At 45.5% G+C, this 25,251-nt stretch overlaps 2 protein-coding genes across 2 annotated transcripts in view; both read right to left on the bottom strand.

Moving 5' to 3' along the window:
- The window catches only part of SLC44A2 (solute carrier family 44 member 2), a 28,415-nt gene extending 15,322 nt beyond the window's left edge, over positions 1 to 13,093 (bottom strand). Inside the window, exon 1 of the mRNA XM_049876875.1 lies at positions 12,972 to 13,093. Coding sequence (XP_049732832.1) covers positions 12,972 to 13,002 — 31 coding nt within the window. The 5' untranslated portion in view covers positions 13,003 to 13,093. The remainder of the gene's footprint in view (positions 1 to 12,971) is intronic.
- On the bottom strand, positions 33 to 10,038 carry LOC126072154 (signal peptidase complex subunit 1-like). Its single transcript, XM_049876877.1, is given in 1 exon segment — positions 33 to 10,038. A coding segment is annotated over 1 exon segment (381 nt). The 5' UTR covers positions 8,939 to 10,038; the 3' UTR covers positions 33 to 8,557.
- Positions 13,094 to 25,251: the final 12,158 nt, after the last annotated feature.

Genomic DNA, 25,251 nt, shown 5'->3' with positions numbered 1-25,251 from the left:
AGGGAAATGCTGTGACAACACGCAGATCCGTCTTCCCCGCCACACCGCCTAGAACACCTCCCAACCCTGGGAGGAGGCCTAATATTGCCCCATTCTCCAGGTCTGGAAACTGAGGCACGGTGTGGAAAATCACTACCTCTGAGCTTCACTACTGGCAGATGGCCAGGTCCAAACAACCAACTGTAGAGTTGGTGAGGCTGAAAACCCTCAAACTAGTGGATGAGTGGTTATTTTGACCTCTCTCTTTTAAAAAGTAATTGCCAACAGGTAAACATTAGGGGACTCCACATAAAAATCCACATCTACGGTCTTGAAAATGGGCCTGGCAGTCCTGCCTGGCCACCCCATGCCACATCCCTGTCTCGCACTACCTTGTCTGGTACCTTTGTGGCGCCCAAGGAAGCCCAGGCTTGCCAGCCCTGCACACACTCCCAATAATTAAGGCCAAAGTGATTATTCTGCAGAACAAGTATTTACTGAGTGCTTACTAAGTGCAGGCCCTGGGCCGGGCACCAGGTATAGTGATGAGCAAGAGATCCAATCATTGCCTTTGTGGAGCCCATATCCTACTCTGTGCCGCTGGGTTCAAATGCTCCTTCTGCCCCATCTGAGCCAGAGGACACAGGATAGCACTTTACCCTCCCTGAGCCTCAGTATCCTCAACTGCAAAATGGAGCTAAAGTATAAAACCTAAACTGGCCCCGAAGATCAGGCACAGGATACACTACCAGGGGTATATAGTTTACAGGGTTTGCAGTTGGCAAGGAAAGTGCCGTATTGTCAGTGCGGGAGTGTTCAGTTGATGAGGGGGTGTGGGGATATAGCCAGCATGTGGTGTATAGTCAGGATAGCATTATACAGTCCGTGTGGAGGGGTACAGTCCATCTGCAATGAACAATTGCCAAAGGGTGTTTAATCAATGTGGAGTGAGGTATCCAGTTGGTATGGGGTCATACCACCAATGCAGAGTATACAATCAGCACAGGGCATACAGTCAGCTGGTTGTACCCGCCATGCCTACTGCACAGCCCCACACAGAATGAATGCCTCACACCAACTATATACCTTCACGCCAACCACGCACCCCCATGCTGACTGTATACGCTCACATCTTGTGCCTGGTCTCACTAGTCTTTCGAGTCCCAGTAGTCGCAATAGTCTTTTGAGGCCAGTTGTATACTTTACTATAGAGTTGCCTGTCCAGTTAGCATGACATTATATAGTCAGTTGGTGGGGTGTTCAGCCAGCAGAAGTGTACATTCAATGTGGGGTATACAGTCATCACGGGGTTATACAGCCAGCATGGTCAATACACAGTTGGTGCTCAATAATTGTACTTGCTGCCTCAGATTCAAGCACTGCCCAGGTAGGGCTCTGAAAACTAACTCAACTTGTTCCCAGAGAGATGCCTTTCTCCCCCACCCCTCAGTGGCCTGCAGCCAAGGAGGCCCCGCCTGAACCCTGGGCCACAGACTTCAGCAAACAGGCCAGGCCCAAGGCTCTAAGCCATGCCCTGGGGTGACCAGGACTCCCAAATAGACCCTGTGGTTCCGCAGTCCCTGCCAGCCTAAAGGCCTGCTGGTCCCACCCTACCCAGTCCACACAGTGGAGGGGAGAGCAGGCCCTGAGTCTCTACATTCAGCCCTTTCGGGACACTCATGCAGACTCGGGGCTTGAATCACCAACTTCACAATGACTTCCCCAATAAATGTGAAATTTCCAGTTAGCTGGGGAAGAGTAAATCTTCAGCCAGTAGCCCTCACTGTGCATTTGGAAGAAAATAAACTTAACACACAGCAAAATAAATACCCCTAGGATTAATCATGTAACTATATAAAACCCCAAACTATTACAAGCATGAAGGAAACTAGATAAGAGATGAGAATGGTAAGGCAGATGGGAGGAGAGATAAGGGAACACCAGAAGTTTCCTGTGCCGACTGCAATGGCAGCCAGACTGGCAGAGTCAGGACATGCCACGTAAGAATGGCTGGTGCTAATGAGGAGAGCTCACCCCTTTCAGGCCCTGGCTCAATGCTCTCTCCCCACAGTGGAGGTCACATCACCAACCCATTGTACAGCCAAGGAAACTGAAGCTCAAGGGAAGGAAGCGGCTTGTGGCTGATTTCCACTCTAGGTTTAATAGGTAAGTGGGAGCCACTGAAGGTATTTGAACAGTGGCATGAGAGGGCCAGGATGAGGAAAGGCAATCACGTGGGGGGAATCTCAAACAACTCTCTCCAGGAAAGAGAGCTGAGTCTGGGGGTTTGGGGGCTGCAAATGGGACAGCTGGGCCATGTCTGTGCGGTGTGAACTTGAATAAGGATGCAGAGAGGGGTACCTGGCCTAGGCTTGGCTCAGAGCCTGGCCTTGTGGGTGCTCAGGAAATACAGCGGGAACACTGGTATTGTCATTTGATGGGTTCCATTAGCTTTCATTACGAGTTAGTGGAGTAGGGATGGAGGGTGTGGTATGGCGAATATTAATGGCTCCTGCTAAGTGAGTCTAGTCCAAGCCCTGCAGGTCGGAAACTTGAAACTTCCTGAATCTTTGCAACAACGTTGCAAGATAGTAACAGGAAAAGTACTGACAGCCCCCATTTCCTTGACCCTTTGTCATATACCAGTCATCTTCTAAAATGTTACATGGTAATGGTTTACCTCATTTCACCCTTATAGCTTGGTGAGGTTGATCCTACTATCCTCATTTGACAGATGTGGAAACTGAGGCCCAGGGAGGAAAAGTAACATGTCCATGGCCAAACAGCTGGTGAGCAGCAGAGCCTAAGCCTACAGATCCTGAGTCAGTGTCCGTATTGGTCTCCTATTGCTACCGTAACAAATTGCCCTGAGCTCAGTGGCTTATAACAATACAAATTTATTATCTTATAGTTCTGGAGGTCAGAAGTCCAAAGTCAGTCTCACTGGGCTAAAGTCAAGGTATCAGCAGAGCTGTGTTCCTTCTGGAGGCTCTGAGGGAACAACGTGTTCCCTCGTCTGTTGCAGCCTCCTGAGGCTGTCTATATTCCTTGGCTCGTGGCCTTCCTCCACCTTCAAAGCCAGCAATTCCATCACTTCAACCTCTATTTCCATCTTCCCATTTTCTCTGACTCTCCTGCCTCCCTCTTTCACTTATATGGATCCCTGTGATTACATTAATGTCCCTAGGTGGTGCTAATGGTTTGCATTGAACTATTAACCTAAGGGTTGGGGTTCAAACTCTCCTAGCAGTGCCATGGAAGAAAGGCCTGGTGATCTGGTTCCTTAAAGATCACAGCCAGTACCATTATTGAACATTTTGATCAAAGAGTCTATAGAAGAATCTTTGATCAAAAGGGGAAAATGCAGAAGAGAATTTCAATTACTCACAGAATCCAGACTTTCTAGAACCATGGAGGCTGGATGAACCCCTGAAACTACTGCCCTGAGATAAACTTTAAACCTTAAACCACAAATATCCCCTGAAGTCTTCTTAAAACCAAACAATACTTTAGCTTAACTAGTAAAAAAAAAGTCTGCCTGGAGCATTATGTTCTCTTGAGAACTATCTATATGGGATCTTAAGTAAATCTCTTTTGTCTTAACTATGTGTCTTAACTAAATCTCTTTTGAGATATACAAGAGTAGATTAAACCAGTAAGAGCAAACAAGTAGAGATGGGGGAAGATAGTCGCCAAGCCACATGAAGATAACCAAGGAGCCAAAGAATAGAAGCTGAGAAGAGACAAGAACCTTCCTTCCTTCAGAGCTGACAAAAGACAGAAAGCCTTCCCCTAGAGCCAGTGCCCTAAATTCAGACTTCTAGCCTCCTAAACTGTGAGAAAATAAATTTGTTTGTTAAAACCACCCACTTGTGGTATTTCTGTTACAGCAGCACTAGGTAACTAAGACAGCACGTAAGGTAATATCCAGAGGTTCCAGGGATTAGGTAAAATGTGGGCATCTTTGAGGGACTATTATTCTGCCTACCCGTGTCTTAACCATCGAGGTCAGTGGTTGCCGAACAACTGCCCCTGTGTCAAATCTAGCCCACTGCCTGTTTTTATATGGCCCATGAGCTAAGAATGGCCCTCACACTTTTAAATGGTTGAAAAACATCAAAAAAAGAATAATATTTTGGGATGTGAAAATTATGTAAAATTCAAATTCCAGCGTACATAAATAAAGTTTTATTGGAGCACAGCCATGCTCATTTGTGTTCATACTGTCTATGGCTGCATTCACGCTACAACAGGAGAGGTGAGTAGCTGCAATAGAGGCTACGTGTGGTGAGATATTTACTCTCTGGCCCTTTACAGAAGTTTGCTGGTCCCAGTCCCTAGGCCATAAAAAGGCATGTGCTGAGCCAGCTCTGTGCCAACACCTTTGTTACACACTCTCCTGTACCAACCCAGAATGATAACATTCATTTCCTACAACATGGGTGGGGAAATCGAGGCACTGAGAGGTCCCACAGCCTGGAAGCAGGGGCATCACACTGAGCCGGGCTCCCGTCCTTGCTGGATGATGCTGGGCAAGCCTTTTCCTTCTCCTGGGCTCCATTTTCCTGTCTGGAAAATGGACTTAATCCTTGCATTTCCTTCATAGGTGTTTTTAGGACTTGATGTTCAAAAACCACTTAGCACAGGCCTGTGGTACACAGCTTTAACAAATACTAACCATGGATGGGATCCCCCCGTACATCGCAGACTGAAGCTGCCTGCTCAGACCACACAGCTGGGAGAGCGCACCGGGAATCAAACCAAGGCCCCTTTGGCTCCCGCCCAGGCCTGTTCTTTGGCAGACGCCAGGAGAGACAGAGCTGAAGACACTGTAATGGCGGAGGAAAAGCACGGGGAAGCTAGGCATTAGACCAGGCCAGAGTGGGGGAGGTGGCTCTTAGGTTCTATCCTTGCTGGGCATGAGGGCTGGTCTACACAGAGCAGTGGGTGTGGGAGATAAGGGAACAGTCACAATGTGATGCTGGTGCCAGGACATAGAGTACTTCCCAGCCTCCACGGCTTCCAGGCACTGGCCAAGTACCCAAAAGCTGTGGCGGCCCCAGGCTCGCCCACATAGCCAACCCAGCAGTCCCTGCCTTCCCAGAAGTCTGCGCCTGGAGAATGGGCATCCCAGTTCCCCAGACAAGTCCTTTTTGACAGAGGCCTGGGGGCAGCATGTGGGTGAGGAAGCTGGACATGACACTACCAGTCACAATGCTACCAGCAAAGACAGAGTGCCTAATCAGACACTTTACTTCTAGGAACTCATTTAATCTCATGACGATGTTCTGAGGGTAGATGGCACAATGAAGAAACTGAGGGACAGAGATGCTTAATGCCTTGCCTGAGGTCACACAGTCAGTAGAAGCTAGGCTTTGAACCCTGCTCCTGATACCATGCTCTGGCACTTGGTTGCCATTCAGTAGATTCCAACCCATACCGACCTTATAGACAGAGTAGAACTGCCCCCATAGAGTTTCCTGGGCTGTAATCTTTACAGAAAGGAGCCCTGGTGGCACAACAGTTGCTGCTAAGCGCTCGGCTGCTAACCAAAAAGTTGGCGGTTGGAACCCACCTAGTAGTGGCTCTGTAGGAGAAAGACCCGGCAATCTGCTCCTATAAAGATTACAGCCTAGAAAGCCTTAGGGGGCAGTTCTACTCTGCCACATGGGGGCGCTATGAGTCAGACTGCCTCAATGGCACCCAAGAACAGCAAAGAAGCTTTATGGAAGCAGACCGCTATATCTTTCTCCCGCAGAGAAAAATTGGTGAGTTCGAAACACCAACCTTTCAGTTGGCAGTGAGTGCTTAACCACTGCAACACCAGGGATCCTTAAGCTACATGATAAAACAAAACCCACAGCCCTGGAGTCAGTCGTGAGCCCTGGGCTAAGTGCTGCACCCACATCAGTCTACTGAACCCGTGAGGTAGGCCCAAGCCAGAGCCACTACTGTTACTAACTCCATTTCATGGATGGAGAAAATAAGGCTCAGGAATATGAAAGGTAACAGACAATACAGAGCTAGGAAGGGTGGGTCTGGAATGTCAACAGAGCCCATGGTGGGTTCTGGAAGCTGGCTGAGTCAGAATCCTGTGGGCAGTCCACCCTAGCTCCAGCCACCATCATGGTACCCCTTGCCTAGTGCAGTTGCCTCTGCCTTGGTCTCTTGGCTTCTGCAGTTGCACCCTAAAGAAATCAGAAGGAACTTGCTGAACAACTGAGGCAGGCCCCATCCCTCCTATGCTCAGAACTCTCAATGGCTCCCATCTCTGTCAGAATAGAAGTCCAAGTCCTGCCTGCAGCCCACAAAACCCTGCTTAATCTGCCCCGTCCCCTCTCTGATCTCAACTCCTCCCACTCTCCCCGTCCCCCAAAGGGCTCCTCAAACACCAGACCAGCTCTCACCTCCGGGGCCTTTGCACTGGCTGTGTCTTCAGCTGGAACCAGCTGGCTCCCTACTTGTTCTCCAGTGACCTTCTCAGGATGACCTTCTCGATCCCTTGATTTTTAATTTTAAACCTGTCTTCAGGTCCTATAGATCACTCCCATCCCCCTTCCCTGCTTCATTTTCCTCCTGAGCCCTTATCTGACGTTCTAAGTATTCCCCCCCACCACCCCAATTCATCTTATTTCTTATCTCTCTCTAGAATGTCAACTCCTGGAGGGCAAATTTTGTTCTATTCACTGTTGTGTCTCCAGGGCCTAGAACAGAACCTGACACAGGGCACTTTGTTCAATAAATGTCTGTTGAAGGAAATTATGAATGAACTGATCTGTATTAAGTAACCTGTATGCTTATCAAGGAATCCTGGTGCCTCGGTGCTTAAGAGTTTGGCTGCTAACCAAAAGGTCAGCAGTTTGAATGTAATCAAACCCACCAGCTGCTCTGCAGGAGAACAGACCTGGCAATCTGCTCATGTAAAGATTACAGCCTATGGAACTCTATGGAGCAGTTCTACTCTATTTTGTAGGGTTGCTGAGACAGAATCCACTTGGTCACAAGGGGTTTGGGGTTTTATACTTTTCAAGTTCAAAAACTTCAACCAGAATAAGCCTTGAAACAGGGAAAAATCACTCTCCCTCTGACCCCTGGCCCAGAGCTTCATTTCCTCTCCCTGGGGACAGTTCCTCTGCCTGGTTTCCCTTTTCTCCTTCCAGACGCTCTTAACAATATATTTACACAAAGAGATTTCTAGCTATTTATGCCACACCCCTAGTTTTATTTCGCTGTTCCCTCCAGCTTATATTATTAAACATTGTTTCCCTAGAGCAAAGTTAGACCTACTTCATCTTTTCCATGGCTACATAGCACTCCACTGTGGGAACACTGTATTTTTTGTTGTTGAGAATACACACAGCAAAAACATACACCAATCCACACACAATTCCACATGTACAGTTCAGCAACACTGACCACATTAAGTTGTGCAACCATTCTCAACCCTCCTTTTCTGGGTTGTTCCTCTGCCATTAACATAAACTCACTGTCTCCTAAAGTCCCTACCTAATCTTGCGAGTTGCTGTTTTCAGTTTGATCCTATAGAGATAGTTCTTAAAAAGCCCGTAATGCTCAAGGCAGGCATTCTTTACTAGTTAAGCCAAACTACTGTTTGGTTTTAAGAAGACTTCAGGGGATACTTTTTGGTTTGAGTTCTGAAGATTATCTCAGGGCAATAGTTTCAGGAGTTCATCCAGCCCCCACAGCTCCAGACATCTGAATTCCACGCGTATTTGCAATTTTGTTCTTCATTTTCCTTCTTTTGGTCAGGATTCTTCCACAGAGTCTTTGGTCAAAATGAAACAGTATCATTCTTCATTAAACCAGCCTGGGAAGCATTGGAAAGATACAGATGCCACATGTATACATAGAGATTCAGTAGGCAAAGGTCTGGAAGGAGACTTAGCTGTGTTACCTCTGGGGTGAGAGCAGCCAAAGAAGGCTATGTGGAGGGTTCTTTCACATGGAAGGCCAGACATGTCCATGTAGTTGAAGGCTTATTTTTAGTTTTCAGTCCCCCTTTCCCACTGAGAATATACAGTATTACTTTTGTTATGAAAGAGTTTAAAATCTTATTTTAAAATAACCCTCCCTTTGGGAATTGACTGGGAAGGGGCACAAGGGAACTCTCTAGGGGTAATGGGAATGTTCTAGTCCAGGGGTCTGTAGTCTTTTACCGTGAAGGGCCAGATAGTACAGGTTTTAGGCGTTATGGTCCCCATTGGTCTTTTTTTCTTTTGTGCTACAAATTTTAATTGAAAACATTTAACAGTTTATTCAATGAATTAAAAGACTTTGAGAGTTAAATTGGACTACCATTTATGAGGCATTTATTCTTCATATTTATGTAGACTTGAAAGAACCGTTGCAGACTTGTGTTTTCTGTTCTTCACTTCTGAGCAAGTTTATGAAGAGAGGGCCTGAAGTATTTATAAATCAAAACCCAACTGGGTTAGAGCTGAAATATAAAGAGAACTCTATCTACACACAGCTGTGCCATAAGACCCTAGGTGGTTTCTAACTCATGTTTCAGGTAGGAAAGCAATTTAGCTCATTCACACCGAGACAAAAGCAGGTGTTATAGTAAAGCTGAACCACAAAAGCTCCAATTATTTTTAGCATGCCTCTTGATTTTACCATCCCCTGGTTTCTTGCCTTCTGCTCCTGAACCTTGAACAGGTAACCACTTGTGGGGGTGCTCTCGATAGATGGGCCAGGGAGTAAGTGTCAGCAAACACCAAAAAGCAAATCCAGCTAGAACGATATAGACAGTCCATCTGAACTGTTCAGCCACGTACCCACAGATAAATCCAACTATTGCAGAAAAAAAGCATAATTCCATGAAACATCTGTTTAGCTAGCTTCCGGCCTTGTAATCCATTCGTGTGGGCAGCAAGCCCAGATGCTCTAATACGACTGCCTGAGAGGACAGGCGGCAGACCACAGGCTGCAGGTCCATGGGCCAGTTTGCCAAGCCCTGTTCTATATCTCGGTTGGGGTTAGTGGTTGCATAGGTCTATATATTTGACAAAACTCATCAACCTGTACTCCTAAAATCTGTGCTTTTTTTGGATATGCAAATCATTCTTTAATTAAAAATTAATATACTACTAAAATAATACTAACAGCACCTCCTTGGGCACAGTAGGCTTCTGGGGTGCCGGTAATGTTCTTTTTTCCTGATTTGGATGCTGATTACGTGGGTGTGTTTACCTCGTGAAAACTCCTTGAGCCTTGTACACTTAGGATCTGTGCCCTTTTATGTATGTGCGTTTCTGCAATACGAAGTCTGTAATACCCTCCCCTTGATTGGTTAGGGATCTCTGGTGGCACAAGCAGTTAAGCACTCGACTACTTCCAAAAGTCTGGTATTTTGAACCCACCCAGAAGTATCTCGGAAGAAAGGCCTGGTGATCTGCTTTGAAAAGGTAACACCCTTGAAAATTCTATGGAATGCAGTTCTATTCTGCACACGTGGATTACCATGAGTTGGAATGGACTCAGCGGCCACTGGTTTTTTTGGTGGGTTTTGATTGGTTAAATATAAGATGGTCCACGCACAATGCACTACTTTATGTAACTGTCAAACAAGGTTGAGGAAAGCTTTCCAGGCGCTGACATAAAAAAAGCAATGTGTAGAGCAAACACCTTTTCATTCAACAAGTATTTGTTGAACACCTTCTGTGTGCCAGGCACTCTGAGTACACCTTCTAACAAAACAGACATGCATTCCTGCCCTCATGAAGCTAGCATTCTAGTGATTTGCTGCCATTTTCGTAAAGGAAAAAAAGCCACTAAATAAAGAACCTGTATATAATTGCTTGACAAAGCCGAAAGCCTATACCTCTACAATGAAGCACAAGATATTGTAACATTGGTGAAACTGGAAGAAGGAGACTTTTCAAAATGAAACTATCTTTTGTATCTTTTGTATTTTGAACTATGTGAACATATTATCTCTCTCAAGGAAAAACAAAAAAACAAACCAAAACACACACACACACACACAAAGTTACAATTAAATAAATACTCTCTCCCAACTATATCCATATATATCCATATATATATATATATATATATAAAATCTTTTGGTTAGCAGCCAAGCTCTTAACCACTGTGCCACCGGGGCTCCATATATATATATATATACATATATATATGTATATATATGTATGTATATGTATGTATATATATATGTATATATATGTATATATATGTATGTATATATATATACACACACACCAACCCACTGTTGTGGAGTCAATTCCAATTCATAACCACCTTGTAGGACAGAGCAGAACTGTCCCATATGGTTTCCAAGGCTGTAAATCTTAACAGAAGCAGACTGCCACATCTTTCTCCCATGGAGTGGCTGGTGGGTTTGAACTGCCTACCTTTTGGTTGGCAGCTGAGCTCTTAACCACTGCACCACGAAGGTACTATATATATGTTTTATCAGATACCAGGGCCCCAGTGCAGGCTGAATTAGACTCACTGGGGAACTGGATCAGGAAATCTGCTTTTTCAAACCAATACCACTACTTGGTTTCCAATTTTTTTTCTCTTAGGATCCTTTTCCATGCTGCTCATGCCAACGGTGGGCTGGGGAGGGTGGCACTGCCCATTGCTGACATCCGCCAGGGCCAGGAGCCATTTCTGGGCTTCCCTCAGAGCTGCCAAATTCCTCTAGATATGGTCTCCACTGAGGAGGGAGCTTCCTGCTGTGCCCAGCCCAGCCCAGCCCAGCCCAAGTTTATGCTTGCCAGAGAGGCTGCCTCTCCATCAGATCACAGAAAATCCATATTCCCAATATCACCAACCCCCAGGCCTCCTGAGCACATAGAGCTTGCCAGACACTGTGCAAAATGTTTCCCACCAGTGAGTGTGGTCTATCAAGTCTCATAGATGAGGCTATGAGTCTCAGAGGTCACCTGACTCACCCAGGGCCACACAGCTTCTAAGTGTTAGAGCAAGGATTTGAGCCTAGGTCTGTCTGATGTCACTCCCTACATTCATGGTGGCCAACAGGGTGGGATTGGGGTATGAAGGAAAAATATGTGAGCCACTCTTGCACATCATTTCCATAGGAAAGCGCCCCAATATTTGGCAGGGACTTCACCAGGCGCCCTGGGAGGGCCCAGGTTTTTGGTTCTGGAAAGAAAGAATTATTTATAACCTAAGCTAGACCCCAACGGCAAGGAGTCAAGTGAAGTGGCCTGTTTGGAGGTTGTTAGGGCCTGGTTGCAGGACTCAGCTGAAGTCTCTGCCTCGGGCTCTGCTGGGCCTCATAAAGAAATAATTAAGCAACTGTGTGGCTTGTTTGCTGTTCCCTCTCCCCATGGCAGACTCAACCTCCAGCCTTAATTCTAAAATAATCCATGATGATTCTCCATCATACACCATGTCCTGTTCTTTCTTTGCAACACTCATAACAACCTAAAATTATATATTTATTCCCTGGCCACTCCATGGGGGCATGGATTTTCCTGGTTCATTTGCCTCTGCGTTCCCAGTGTCTAGACTCCCACCTGTAGGGTGCTCAATAGATCCTTGTTGATTGAATGTGTTCCCAACACCTGGCACAAGGTCAGGCACAGAGGTCCCCTATCTCCAGCGTGGGCCTGGCTGAGCCTGGGAGGGTTTGCTCAGTCCCACCCATCGCTGGCTCCCATTGGCCAAATTCAAGGCTGGGTGAATCACATCATTGTCCACTCTGCCCTCCACCCCCATCTCAGCTGGGCCTCAGGGACACCAAAGACCCCTCAGCTGCTGCCCACAGGCAGGCAGTGCCTGGCTAGGACCCAGGCTGAGATTCCCAGATCAGAGACAGCCAACCACACCCAGTGGACACACTACACAGGAAGCCACAGAGTCTGCGGCCTTAATTGAAAACCAAGGGCAAGGGGGGTCCCCCAGGAGGTCTGGGCTGGCAGCTTCAAGCCCAGAGAGGAGTGGCTGGGAGGCTGCCAGGCCCAGTGCCTCCAGCTTGGCTGGGCTGGGCTGGGCAGGGCTGGGCTGGGCAGGGCAGGGCAGGGAAGATCCCAGCCTCCTCCATCTCTATCTCTCAAGAGCTTCCTGAGGGCTTAGCCCCTGGGGGGAAGGGTGGTTCTCACATATTTTGTTTTTCTTGGTTATTTTTGTGCGGTTTCCGGCCCCCTCCCCAATGCCCTGAGATCTCACAGTTTCCAGGAAGTTCCTGTCACACGAAAGGGGCGGCTGGGCGCCTTCACCACAGGGCAATGTAACATGGGGCTTGGGCTCCGAACAGCCCTGGGAACCCAAAATAGAGAAGAGAAAGAGGAAAACTGAGGACCACACCCCCGTGGGAACGCAAAAAAAAAGCAGAGAGGAGAGCGGGTGGGTGTGTGTGGGGGCACATCCCGAGCCCATTCCCCGGACACAGTGGCAAAGCTCTCCCTCCGGGGTCCTCGGGAGGGTGTTCCAGGCCCCGGGGCCCAACGAAGTGGGAGGCAAGCATCCCCAGACCCTCGCACAGAGTGGGGAAAGTTTGTCAGTTGCTTCTGGCTTCCTTCCTGTCCCTTTCACCGGAGACGCCATTGTCTCTGCCCTTCCCAAACGCCCAGCAAACCCAGCTGGCTCCCACCCGCCATTATGTCCACCTAGTCTTGCCTCAGTTTCCCTATTCGCCCAAATGCCCAGGACGGCTACTTCTAAAGGGATGCGGGCTGCGGGAAGAAGTGGGCAAAAGGGACTGGAAGAGGAGGGGGATTTGGGGAGGTCTGGGCTCTCTTCCGACTCCCAGTCGCCGTGCCTCCCCTCCCCCGCCCGCTATCTGAGCCGCCCAGATAACGGGACCTCCCGGGCGGAGCATGCGCCCTGCGCCCGGCCCATCAGAGCGCAGGGCGATTCGGCCGGGAGCAAGGGGCGTGGGGGACCCCCTGTGCAGCCGGGTGTTTAAGGTCTCAGATGTCGCCTTTCCCCAGGGCCCTCCAACTCAGCAAAGGCGGCCTCGAGCCAGAAGCAATCCCTACCGTAGGCTCCGTCCTTCCGCTCGTCCTCCATGGCCAGGGCGGGCGGGGGGGAGTCCGAGCCGGTGCGACCCCAGCCCGGGCCGGCGGGAGGCTCCGCGGGCTGCAGCACCCTGCCCCAGCGCCGGCCCCGGCCCCGCCCCTCCCGGCCGACCCCGCCCCGCGCGCCCCCGCCCCGCCCCCGCTCGCCTTTCCAATGGGAGCCCTGAGCGGGCGGAGGCGGGGGCGGGGGTGGGCGGGCTCCACAGGGGGCGGGGCTCTCATCTTTGTTTCCTGGCTGGGTCACTGGAGACCCCGCTTGTGTGTGATGGGTGAGGGGAGGTCAGCTGGTCGTTTATTCATTCATCCAGTCGTTTATCATCTGATCGATATTGAGCGCCAACTGTGTGCCAGCGAACAAACAAAAAGATGCCATTTTTCATTCATCAGATTGGCAAGAATTTTAAGAATTTGGTAACAGAGTGCGGTGAGCAACGGTTGTATTTGGCAGAAAGTTTAAATCCAAGCCATGCTTATCCTGGGCTATTCCTCTCTGACCTTGACCTTGGAGAAACCATTGCTGGCGTGCATGCGTAAGGAGACGTGCCAAAGGATGTTACCTGCAGCTTTGATAGTTATTGTGAAAAATGTGCATGCCCATCAACAGGGCAGTGGATACGAGTCGATGGTTTGGTCACAGGAGAGAATACTGTCCAGCGGATAAAAAGAATGAATAGACAGGGAAATGCAACTTAAAACTACCATGACTGGAGAACAGTTGAGCAGTTCCTCAAGAAGTTGCATGTATAACTAGCATATGACCCAGCAAACCCAATCCTAGGTATGTACCCAGAATAAGTGAAAGCAGGAACACAAACAGAAACTTTTACACCAATGTTCATTGTAGTACTTTTCACAATAGCCAAAAAAGTGGAAACAACCAAAATGTCCATCAGCAGATGAATGGAAAAACAACATGTAGTATATAAATGGCATATTACTCAGCCATAAAGAGAAATGAAGTTCTGAGGCATACCACAACATGGGTGAACCTTGAAAACATCATGCTGATCAAAATAAGTCAGTCGCAAAAGGACAAATACTGTAGGATCTCACTGGCATGAAATAAGCAAATATACAGAAACCAAAGATTATTAGTGGTTACAAGTGGTGGGAAGGAGGGAGAAAGGGGCAGTTTTTGCTTAGGGGGCATTAAGTGTGTGTTAATGGTGGCTGGTGGGAATGTAAAATGGCATAACCACTTTGGAAAAAGGTCTAGCAGGTTCTTACAAAGTTTAATGAGCACCATATGACTCAGCTATCCCACTCCTAGAAATAAAACCATATGGAAGTTTACAAGACAAATGACTTCTTCATTGCAAATACCTTTTTCAACAACATAAAGGGGGACTATATGCATGAACCTTGCCCGATGGAATACAGAGGAATCAAGTTGACTGCGTCTGTGGAGAGAGATGATGGAAAAGCTTAGTATCATCAGTCAGAACAAGGCCAGGGGCTGATTGTGGAACAGACCATCAATTGCTCATATGCAAGTTCAAGTTGAAGGTGAAGAAAATTAAAACAAATCCATGAGAGCCAAAGTATGACCCTGAGTATACCCCACCTGAATTTAGAGACCATCTGAAGAATACATGTGATACATTGCACACTAATGACCAAAGACCAGATGAGTTGTGGAATGATATCAAAGACACCACATATGAACAAAGCAGAAGGTCATTAATAAGATAGGAAAGAAAGAAAAGCCCAAAATGCATGTCAGAAGAGGCTCTGAAACTTGCTTTTGAATGGAGAGTAGCTAAAACAAAACGGAAGAATCAAGTAAAAGAGCTGAACAGAAGATTTCAAAGGGTGACTGGAGAAGAAGAAGTAAAGAATTATAATAAAATGTGCAAGGACTGGAAGTTAGAAAACCAAAAGGGAAGAACATGCTTGACACTTGTCAAGCGGAAAGAACTGAAGAAAAAATTCAAGCCCTAAGCTGCAATATTGGAAAATTCTATAGGCAAAAAAATTTTTTTTGTTTAATTTTGATTGTGCTTTAAGTGAAAGTTTACAAATCAAGTCAGTCTCTCATATAAAAATTTATATACACCTTGCTATATACTCCTAATTGCTCTCCCCATAATGAGATAGCCCGCTCCTTCCCTCCACTCTCTCTTTCTGTGTCCATTCCGCCAGCTTCTGACCCCCTCTGCCCTCTCCTCTCCCCTCCAGATAGAAGATGCCAACATAGTCTCAAGTGTCTACTTGATCCAAGAAGCTCATTCTTCACCAGCATCTTTTCTATCCCATACCCATTCCATATGAGTCGATTCTGACTCATAGCGACGCTATAGGACAGAGTAGAACTGCCCCATAGAGTTTCCAAGGAGCTCCTGGTGGATTTGAACTGCCGACCCTTTGGTCACATAGTCCAGTCCAATCCCTGTCTGAAGAGTTGGCTTTGGGAATGGTTCCTGTCTTGGGCTAATAGAAGGTCTGGGGGCCATGACTACCAGGGTCTTTCTAGTCTCAGTCAGACCATTATGTCTGGTCTTTTTATGAGTATTTGGGGTCTGTATCCCACTGCTCCCCTGCTCCCTCACAGGTTCTCTGTTGTGTTCCCTTTCAGGACAGTCATTGGCTATAGCCGGGCACCATCTAGTTCTTCTGGTCTCAGGCTGATGTAGTCTTTGGTTTATGTGGCCCTTTCTGTCTCTTGGGCTCATAATTACCTTGTGTCCTTGGTGTTCTTCATTCTCCTTTGCTCTAGGTGGGTTGAGACCAATTGCTACATCTTAGATGGTCGCTTGCTAGCGTTTAAGACCCCAGACACTACTCTCCAAAGTGGGATGCAGGATGTTTTCTTAATAGATTTTATTATGCCCATTGACTTAGATGTCCCCTGAAACCATGGTCCCCAAACCCCTGCCCCTGCTACACTGGCCTTTGAAACATTCAGTTTATTCAGGAAACTTCTTTGCTTTTGGTTTAGTCCAGTTGTGCTGACCTCTCCTGTATTGTGTGCTGTTTTTCCCTTCACCTAAAGTAGTTCTTATCTATTATCTAACTAGTGAATACCCCTTTCCCACCCTCCCTCCCTCCCCCCTCTCGTAACCATCAAAGAATATTTTCTTCTGTTTAAATTATTTCTCAAGTTCTTATAATAGTGGTCTTATACAATATTTGTCCTTTTGCAACTGACTAATTTCACTCAGCTTAATGCCTTCCAGATTCCTCCATGTTATGAAATGTTTCACAGAATTCATCACTGTTCTTTACCGATGCATAGTATTCCGAGTATTCCCTAGTATTCCGAGGCGGATTGACACAGTGGCTGCAACAATGGGCTCAAGCATAATAAGGATTGTAAGGATGGCGCAGGACCAGGCAGTGTTTCGTTCTGTTGTGCATAGAGTCACTATGAGTCAGAACCGACTTAATGGCACCTAACAACAGCAACAGTATTCCATTGTGTGAATATACCATTATTTATTTATCCATTCTTCTGTTGATGGGCACCTTGGTTGCTTCCATCTTTTTGCTATTGTAAACAGTGCTGCAATGAACACGGGTGTGCATATATCTGTTTGTGTAAAGGCTCTTATTTCTCTAGGATATATTCCAAGGAGTGGGATTGCTGGATCATATGGTAGTTCTATTTCTAGCTTTTTAAGGAAGCACCAAATCGATTTCCAAAGTGGTTGTACCATTTTACATTCCCACCAGCAGTGTGTAAGTGTTCCAGTCTCTCCACAACCTCTCCAATATTTACTATTTTGTGTTTTTTGGATTAATGCCAGCTTCATTGGAGTGAAATGGAATCTCATTGTAGTTTTGATTTGCATTTCTCTAATGGCTAATGATTGTGAGCATTTCCTCATGTATCGGTTAGCTACCTGAATGTCTTCTTTAGTGAAGTGTCTGTTCTTATCTTTTGTCTATGGGCAAAAATATTGAATGACTCAGAAAACATCAAAAGAAGATAGAAGGAATATACAGAGTCACAGTAATAAAAAGATTTGGTCTACATTCAACCATTTCAGGAGTTAGCATATGATCAAAAACCAATGGTATTGAAGGGAGGAGTCCAAGCTGGACTGAAGTCATTGGCCAAAAACAAGGTTCCAGGAATTGACAGAATACCAGTTGAGTTGTTTCAATAAAAGGATGCAACACTGGAAGTGCTCACTTGTCTATGCCAAGAAATTTGGAAGACAGCTACCTGGCCACCAAATGGAAGAGATCCATATTTGTGCCCATTAGAAGAAAGATAATCCAACAGAATGCAGAAATTATCTAACAATATAGTTAATATCACATGTAAGTAAAATTTTGCTGAAGATCATTCAAAAACCTTTGCAGCAGTACGCTGACAGGGAACTGCCAGAGATTCAAGCCAGATTCAGAAGAGGACGTGGAAGAAAGGATATCATTGCTGATGTCAGATGGATCTTGGCTGAAAGCAGAGGATATTGGAAAGATGTTTACCTGTGTTTTATTGACTATGCAAAGGCATTCAACTACATGGATCATATCGAATTATGGGTAACATTGCAAATAATGAGAATTCCAGAATTCTTAGTTGTGCTCATGAGGCAGTCATTCAAAGAGAACAAGGAGATACCACGAGGCCTAAAATCAGGAAAGGTGTGCATGTGCATCAGGGCTGTATCATTTTACCATACTTATTCAATCTGTATGCTGAACAAATAATCCAAGAAGCTGGACTATATGAAGAAGAATGTGGCACCAGGATTGGAGGAAGACTCATTAATAAACTGCGATATGCAAATAACACAACCTTGCTTGCTGAAAGCCAAGAGGACTTGAAAGCACTTACTGATGAAGATCAAAGACAACAGCCTTCAGTATGGATTACACATGAATCCATAAAGACCTCAATGTAAAGAAAACAAAAATCCTGACAATTGGACCCATAAGCAACATCATGATAAACAAGAAAAGACTGAAGTTGTCAAGTATTTCCTTTTACTTGAATCTACGATCAATGACCATGGAAGCAGCAGTTAAGAAACCAAAGGATGTATTACATTGGGCAAATCTGCTGCAAAACACCTCTTTAAAGTGTTAAAAAGCAAAGATGTCACTCTGAGGACTAAGGTGCATCTGACCCAAGCAACAGTGTTTTCGATTGCCTCATATTCATGTGAAAGCTGGACAATGCATAAGTAAGACTGAAGAAGAATTGATGCCTTTGAATTATGGTGTTGGCAAAGACTATTGAATATACCATGGACTACTAGAAAAGCAGGAGTCCTGGTGGCATAGTAGTTAAAAACTTGGCTGCTAAAATAATTCTATTATGAAAACATTCTGCATCCCACTTTGAAATGTGGCGTCTGGGGTCTTAAACGCTAACAAGCGGCCATCTAAGATGCATCAATTGGTCTCAACACACCTGGATCAAAGGAGAATGAAGAACACCAAGGTCACATGATAACTATGAGCCCAAGAGACAGAAAGGGCCACATGAACCAGAGACTTACATCATCCTGAGACCAGAAGAACTAGATGGTGCCCGGCCACAACTGATGACTGCCCTGACAGGGAGCACAATACAGAACCCCTGAGGGAGCAGAACAGTGGGATGCAGACCCCAAATTCTCATAAAAAGACCAGACTTAATGGTCTGACTGAGACTAGAAGAATCCCGGCAGTCATGGTCCCCAAACCTTCTGTTGGCTCAGGACAGGAACCATTCTTGAAGACAACTCATCAGACATGGAAGGGACTGGACAATGGGTTGGAGAGAGATGCTGATGAAGAGTGAGCTACTTGTATCAGGTGAACACTTGAGACTGTGTTGGCATCTTCTGTCTGGAGGGGAGATAGGAGGGTAGAGAGGGTTAGAAACTGGCAAAATCGTCATGAAAGGAGAGACTGGAAGGAGGGAGTGGGCTGAGTCACTGGGGGAGAGTATATGGGAGTATGTAGTAAGGTGTGTATAAGCTTATATGTGACAGACTGACTTGATTTGTAAACTTTCACTTAAAGCACAATAAAAATTATTTAAAAAAAAAAAACTCGGCTGCTAATCAAAAGTTTGGTAGTTCAAATCCACCAGTTGCTCCTTGGAAACCCTATGGAGCTGTCAAACAAATCTGTCTTGGAAGAAGTACAGCCAGAATGCTCCTTAGAAGCGAGGAGGATGAGACTTCGTCTAATGTACTTTGGACTTGTTAACAGGAGGGACCAGTCCCTGGAGAAGGACATCATGCTTGGGGGTCATCGAAAAGAAAAGACCCTCAATGAGATGGATTGACACAGGGGCCGCAACAATAGGTTCAAACATGGCAACGATTATGAGGATGGTGCAGGACCGGGCAGTGTTTCATTCTGTTGTACATTGGGTTGCTATGAATGGGAACCGACTCATCGGCACCTAACCACAATAATACAAAGATTGTACATGAATGTTCATAGCAGTTCTATTCATAATGATCCCAAACTAGAAACAACCCAAATGTCCATCAACTGGTGAATGGTTTAACATTGTGTCCATCCATGCAATGGAATACTTGTCAGCAATATAAAGAAATGAACTTTTTTTTTTTAATTTTTACTGTGCTTTGGGTGAAAGTTTACAGACCAAATTCTTTTCTCACTAAACAATTAATACATGAATTGTTTTGTGACGTTGGTTGCCAACTCCGAAATGTGTCAACACTCTCCCCTTTTCTGCCCTGGGTTTCCTGTTTCCATTCATTTGGTTTTCCTGTCTCTGCCTTCTTATCTTTGCTTTTGGGCTGGTGTGCCCATCAGTCTTGCGTACATGATTGAACTACAAAACAGGGTCCTCATGTGTGTTACTGTTGGCCCAAGAAATGAACTATTGATATGCACAACGACATGGATGAATCTCAAAAAGCTTTATGCTGAGCAAAAGAACCTACACTGTAAATAGTTCTAGAACAGGCATAGCTAATCAGCCTATGGTAACAGAATGCATATCAGTGATTGTCTTTAGGGTGGTAGTGACTGGCAGGGCCACAGCAGTGGCTTCCGGGGGACTAGAAAGTGGACTGTGGTTACACAGATGGGTTCAGTTTGTGGAAGTGACTTGATCTCTGCCCTTTCTTAATATATGTTACATTTCCATTTAAAAAAAAATTTACAAAAGAATGAGGTGGCTCTACAGGTTATAAAGAGTGTGTTTATAGAGGGCTTACTCAGCTCAGCAAGGCATTAAGTGTTTTTTATTAAATCCTTACAATCGTTTTCCAGTTGAGAAGAGTGACACAGAAAGCTTAAGCAATTTACCTACCGTCAAATAGTTAATGATAAGCAGTGGGCTAGAGATTTGAACCCAGGGAGTCTCACAACCCATCAACCCACACACACTCCACACGCCTGAATCATATCCCCTCTGGAGCAGCCCAGCTAGGTTTCCAAGTCATACTGTTGAGTACAAATAGAAAATTGCATTTAGTCATGTACGGTATGGAAAAAGAAACCGATGCCATATGTAACCGAACAGAAAAGATCTGAACTTGTCAGCAGTTTATACTGGTTACCTGTGGGAGGTAGAGGGGCCAGGAAGGGAGGAGGAGCCCAAAGAAGGCTTTTTCCTTATTTGCAATGTTATTTCCTCTTCTTTCTCTTCTCCTTTTTTTTTTTTCTTTCACTTGTCCTCCTCTTCCTTCTTCTTCTTACCCTTTAAAGAGGAGAAAGTATTCACGTATTTCTTTTGTAATTAAAATTCTATTTAAAAATAGATTAAAAATTTCTGGTATGACACCTCTTCACACATATATAAAAAGTAACTCATAATGGATCAACAACCTAAACATAAAAGCTAAAACTTAACACTCTCAGAAGAAAACATAGGGGTAGATCTTCATGACCTTGGGTTTGGCAGTGGATACTGAGACACAACACCAAAAGAAAACATAGATGCATGAGACTTCATTGAAATTATAAACTTTTGTGCATCGAAGACTACTATCCAGAAGGTGAAAAGACAAGATACAGAAGGGGAGAAAATGTTCATAAATGATATATCTGATAAGGGTCTAATATCAAGAATATGTAAGAACTCTTACAACTCAACAACAAAAAGACAAACAACCCAACTTAAAAATGGGCAAAGGACTTAAATAGACATTTCTCAAAAGCAGATATACAAATGGCCAAAAAGTACATGAAAAAATGGTCAAAATCATTAATTACCAGGAAAATGAAAATCAAAACTACAATGAGATGCCTCTTCTTTGGATTTACTTGCTGTTGAGTGCTGTCGGTGGTTTCAAAAGGCGAGCCTTCTACTTAATCACTGAGAGCTTAACCCTTGTGCCACGAGGGCTCCTTTCACATCCACTTAGGGTGGCTATAATTGGAAAAAGAAACAAAAACAGAAAATAGCAAGTATTAGTAAAGGTGTGGAGAAATTGGAAGCCTTATATATTGCTGGTGAGAACATAAAATGCTGCAGCAGCTGTGGAAAAGTTTGGCAGTTCCTCAAAAAGTTAAACATAGAATTACCATGTTGTTGTTGTTGTTATGTGCTGTGGAGTCAGTTCCGACTCATAGCGACCCTATGCACAACAGAATGAAACACTGCCTGGTCCTGTGCCGTCGTCACAATTGTTGCTATGCTTGAGCCCATTGTTGCAGCCACTGTGTCAATCCATCTTGTCCAGGGTTTTCCTCTTTTTCACTGACCCCCTACTTTACCAAGCATGATGTCCTTCTCCAGAAACTCATCTCTCTTGATAATATGTCCAAAGTATGAGAGCTGTAGTCTCGCCATCCTTGCTTCTAAGGAGCATTCTGGTTGTACCTCTTCCAAGACAGATTAGTTCGTTCTTTTGGCAGTCCACCATATATTCAATATTCTTCACCAACACCAAAATTCAAAGGTGTCGATTCTTCTTCTATCTTTCTTATTCGTCTTTCTTATTCATTGTCCAGCTTTCACATGAATATGAGGTTATTGAAAACACCACGGCTTGGGTCAGGTGCACCTTAGTAGTCCGCAGGGTGACATCTTTGCTTTTCGATACTTTAAAGAGGTCTTTTGTAGCCCATTTACCATCTGAATTACCATATGATCCAGTAAACCCATGCATACTCAAAAGAATTGAAACCAATGTTTGTACACCAATGTTTATTGCACCGCTATCCACCACAGCCAAAGGTTTGAAACAACCCCAGTGTCCACCAACAGATGAATGGAAAACAAGTTGTGGTACAGCCATAGAGCGAAATATTTCTCAGCCCATAAAAATGAAGTCCTGATGCCTACTGCAAGGTGGATAAATCTTAAAAGCATTATGCTAAGTGAACAAAGCCAGACATAAAAGGTTACATATTGTATGATTTAAGTTTTACGTACAATTCAGAATAGGTAAATCCTTGAAGGCAGAAATCATATTAGTGGTTGTGAAATCCCACTGTGCCAGTGGCAGAAGCAGCTCTGAGGGGCACAGGTTGGCTTCCAAAAAAAGAGGTGGAAAATGCCAGGTTGTTCAGATCTAGCTGTATTAGAGAACTTACAGGGTTTGACGCCAGGATTCTCTCCACAGTTAGCGAAGCGTGGAGTGTCACCTGGGTAGAGAACCACGCTCAGCAGTGCAGGCTGGGAGTTTATATACTTAGCGCTTACATGCAAAGATGTGTGCAAGGGACCCAGGGGAAAAAAACTTCTCTACCGTATGATGAATGAGGTTGTTTTTGTACTAATTAACGGCTTCCAATTGACATGACCATGAAGTCAGTCATTTGCCGTATTTTTTCCTGGCCTGGATCACTGCTCAGTAAGGTACTCTGGTTCTCTCCCAGCGTTCTTTGCAGGCAGAATCCACCTTGTATTCTTCAGGGCCCTCTCTGTGGTGGCTGGGAGATAGGGGGAGAAGGAGCAGGGAACAAATGCTTAATGGGTAGGGGTTTTCCTTTGGGGTGATGAAAATATTTTAGAATTAGATAGAGATGGTGGTTGTACAACGGTGTGAATGTACTAAGTGCCACTGTCACTGGAATTGGTTAATTTTATGCTATGTGAATTTCACCTCAGTAAGAGTTAACTTTATATAAGTATGGTATCACACAGCTGTGATGGGGGGAGCAGCGGGCACTGGGAAAGCACAGAGGAAGAACGTGATGGAGACACGGAGTGTAAGACAGAGAGGGCTTCCCAAAGGAGAAGGCCTGAGAGCTGAATGAGAATAGAACCAAGTGGTAAGAGCAAAGAGGGGCAGGCGTTCTGCAGAGAGGGCTCAGGTGCCGGAGGAAAGAGAAAGGCAAAGAGGGGAACTGAAATTATGGAAGTCAGTTGTCTGGGGCAGCGGTTCAGGGTGCCCTGCGGCAGAGGTCAACTGGGGGCAATGTCTGAGGGCAATGGGGAGCCACGGGGGATGTGAGAGTGGGTGAGACCATAGTAGTTGTATTTCAGAGGTTCCTTTAGTGACATAAAAAAGGGATTGAAAGGGGTTCCTAGTGGCAGGGTAGCTGAAAGAAGCCTGGTGCAGGCTGCAAGTGTCTAGAAGCTGGGATGGGCGTGGTTGCCACCAAATAGGCCAGGCTGGGCAGGGCCAGCCAGACAGAGCTGCTCTGTTCTCTGACCCCACTGCAGCTTTTGGGTTCATGAATTTTTCAGCCAAACAGGCATTGAGTTTCAGATTCCAGTGCACTAGGCCCTGGCTTTTGAGTTCTATTTACTACCTGAAAACATCTCACTAAGGGCCCTAGGAGGGGAATCCTTGTGAGGCTCCGGGGTGCCTGAGTTGGAGTGAGAGCCTGTATCGCCCCAGACCACCTCCTGAGCAGGGAGTGGGTAAGAGCATGGAAGGCCCTCCCTCCTTTGGGCAGAGGCAGTATGAATTCCTGGGCTTTGCAGGGCTCGAATCCCAGTTTGGTCACTACTAGCTGGGTGATCTTGTGCAAGTCACTCACCTTCTCTGAGCCTCAGTTTCTCCATCTGTCATATGAACATAATAAACCAAAAAAAACCCACTGCTGTTGAGTCAATTCCAACTCATAGCAATCCTATAGGACAGAGTAGAACTGCCCCATAATGCTCCCAAGGAGTGGCTGGTAGATTTGAACTGCCAACCTTTTGGTTAGCAGCTGAGCTCTTAACCACTGTGCCACCAGGGCTCTGTGGAGATAATAGTGTTCCCTAAATTAAAGAGTTGTCTCAAGGATTCCCACACACCAGATATTTAGGGTAGTGCATATGCCTGCATATGTTGTTAGGTGCTGTCAAGTCGGTTCTGACTCATAGTGATCCAATGTACAATAGAATGAAACACTGCCAGGTCTTGCACCATCCTCACTATCATTGTTAAGTTTGAACCCATTGTTGCAACTATTGTGTCAATCCATCTTGTTGAAGGTCTTCCTCTTCTTCGCTGACCCTCTACTTTACCATACATGATGTCCTTCTCCAGGGACTGATCCCTCCTGATAATTTGTCTAAAGTATGTGAGACAAAGTTTCGCTATAATGAGCACTATATATTGGATACACTGTGGACTGCCAGAAGAATGAACAAATCAGTCTTAGAAGAAATACTACCAGAATGATCCTTAGAAGCAAGGACAGAGAGACTTTGGCTAGCTTACTTTGGACACAATTGTTAGAAAAGGAAATCATGGTTGGTAGAGAAACCAAACCTGTTGCCATTGAGGGTCAGCAAAATGAAGGAAATCCTCAGTGAGATGGACTGACAACAGCAGCAGGGACGGGCTCAAACACAATGATCATGAAGATGGCACAGGACTGGGCAACATTTCATTCTGTTATACACCAGATCACCAAGGGGCTCTCAAACCTGATGACTCAGGCAATGTGTGGTGGAGTCAGGATTCAAACCCCGCACTTGTTCTCTTAACCACCACAATCCTCATTGTTGTCATAATTATCATCATTATAGCTGTCATGATCAAGCATGTTCCATGCACCATGTTGCATATAATAACTCATGCTGTTGTGTGCATGATAACCCAACAAGAAAAGTGCAGTTATGAATCCTTTTCACAGATGTGAAGACTGAGACCTTGGGAGGGAGGCCAGGTACCAGAGGCCACACAGCTGGCCAGTTGCAGAGCCAGAACCTGAGCTCGGGCAGCTGGATCTGGAGTCCATGAGCTTCTCTGGTACACGTGTAACAATAAACAACAGCAAAACCAATACTAGTAACTGCTGTGTGCCCAACTCTGCACTGGGCTCAATCGCTTGGATCATCCCTGCTCATAAAGTTGTGGTGGAAATTCAGGGACACAGTGAAGGGCTGGCAATAATGTTGTCTTACAGTGTTACTATTTACAGGGCCTCG

This window comes from Elephas maximus, chromosome 3, assembly GCF_024166365.1.
Source record: "Elephas maximus indicus isolate mEleMax1 chromosome 3, mEleMax1 primary haplotype, whole genome shotgun sequence".
NCBI lineage: Eukaryota > Metazoa > Chordata > Mammalia > Proboscidea > Elephantidae > Elephas > Elephas maximus.
Note: the sequence above shows the minus strand (reverse complement) of the source record. Positions and strands in the feature narration are given on the sequence as shown.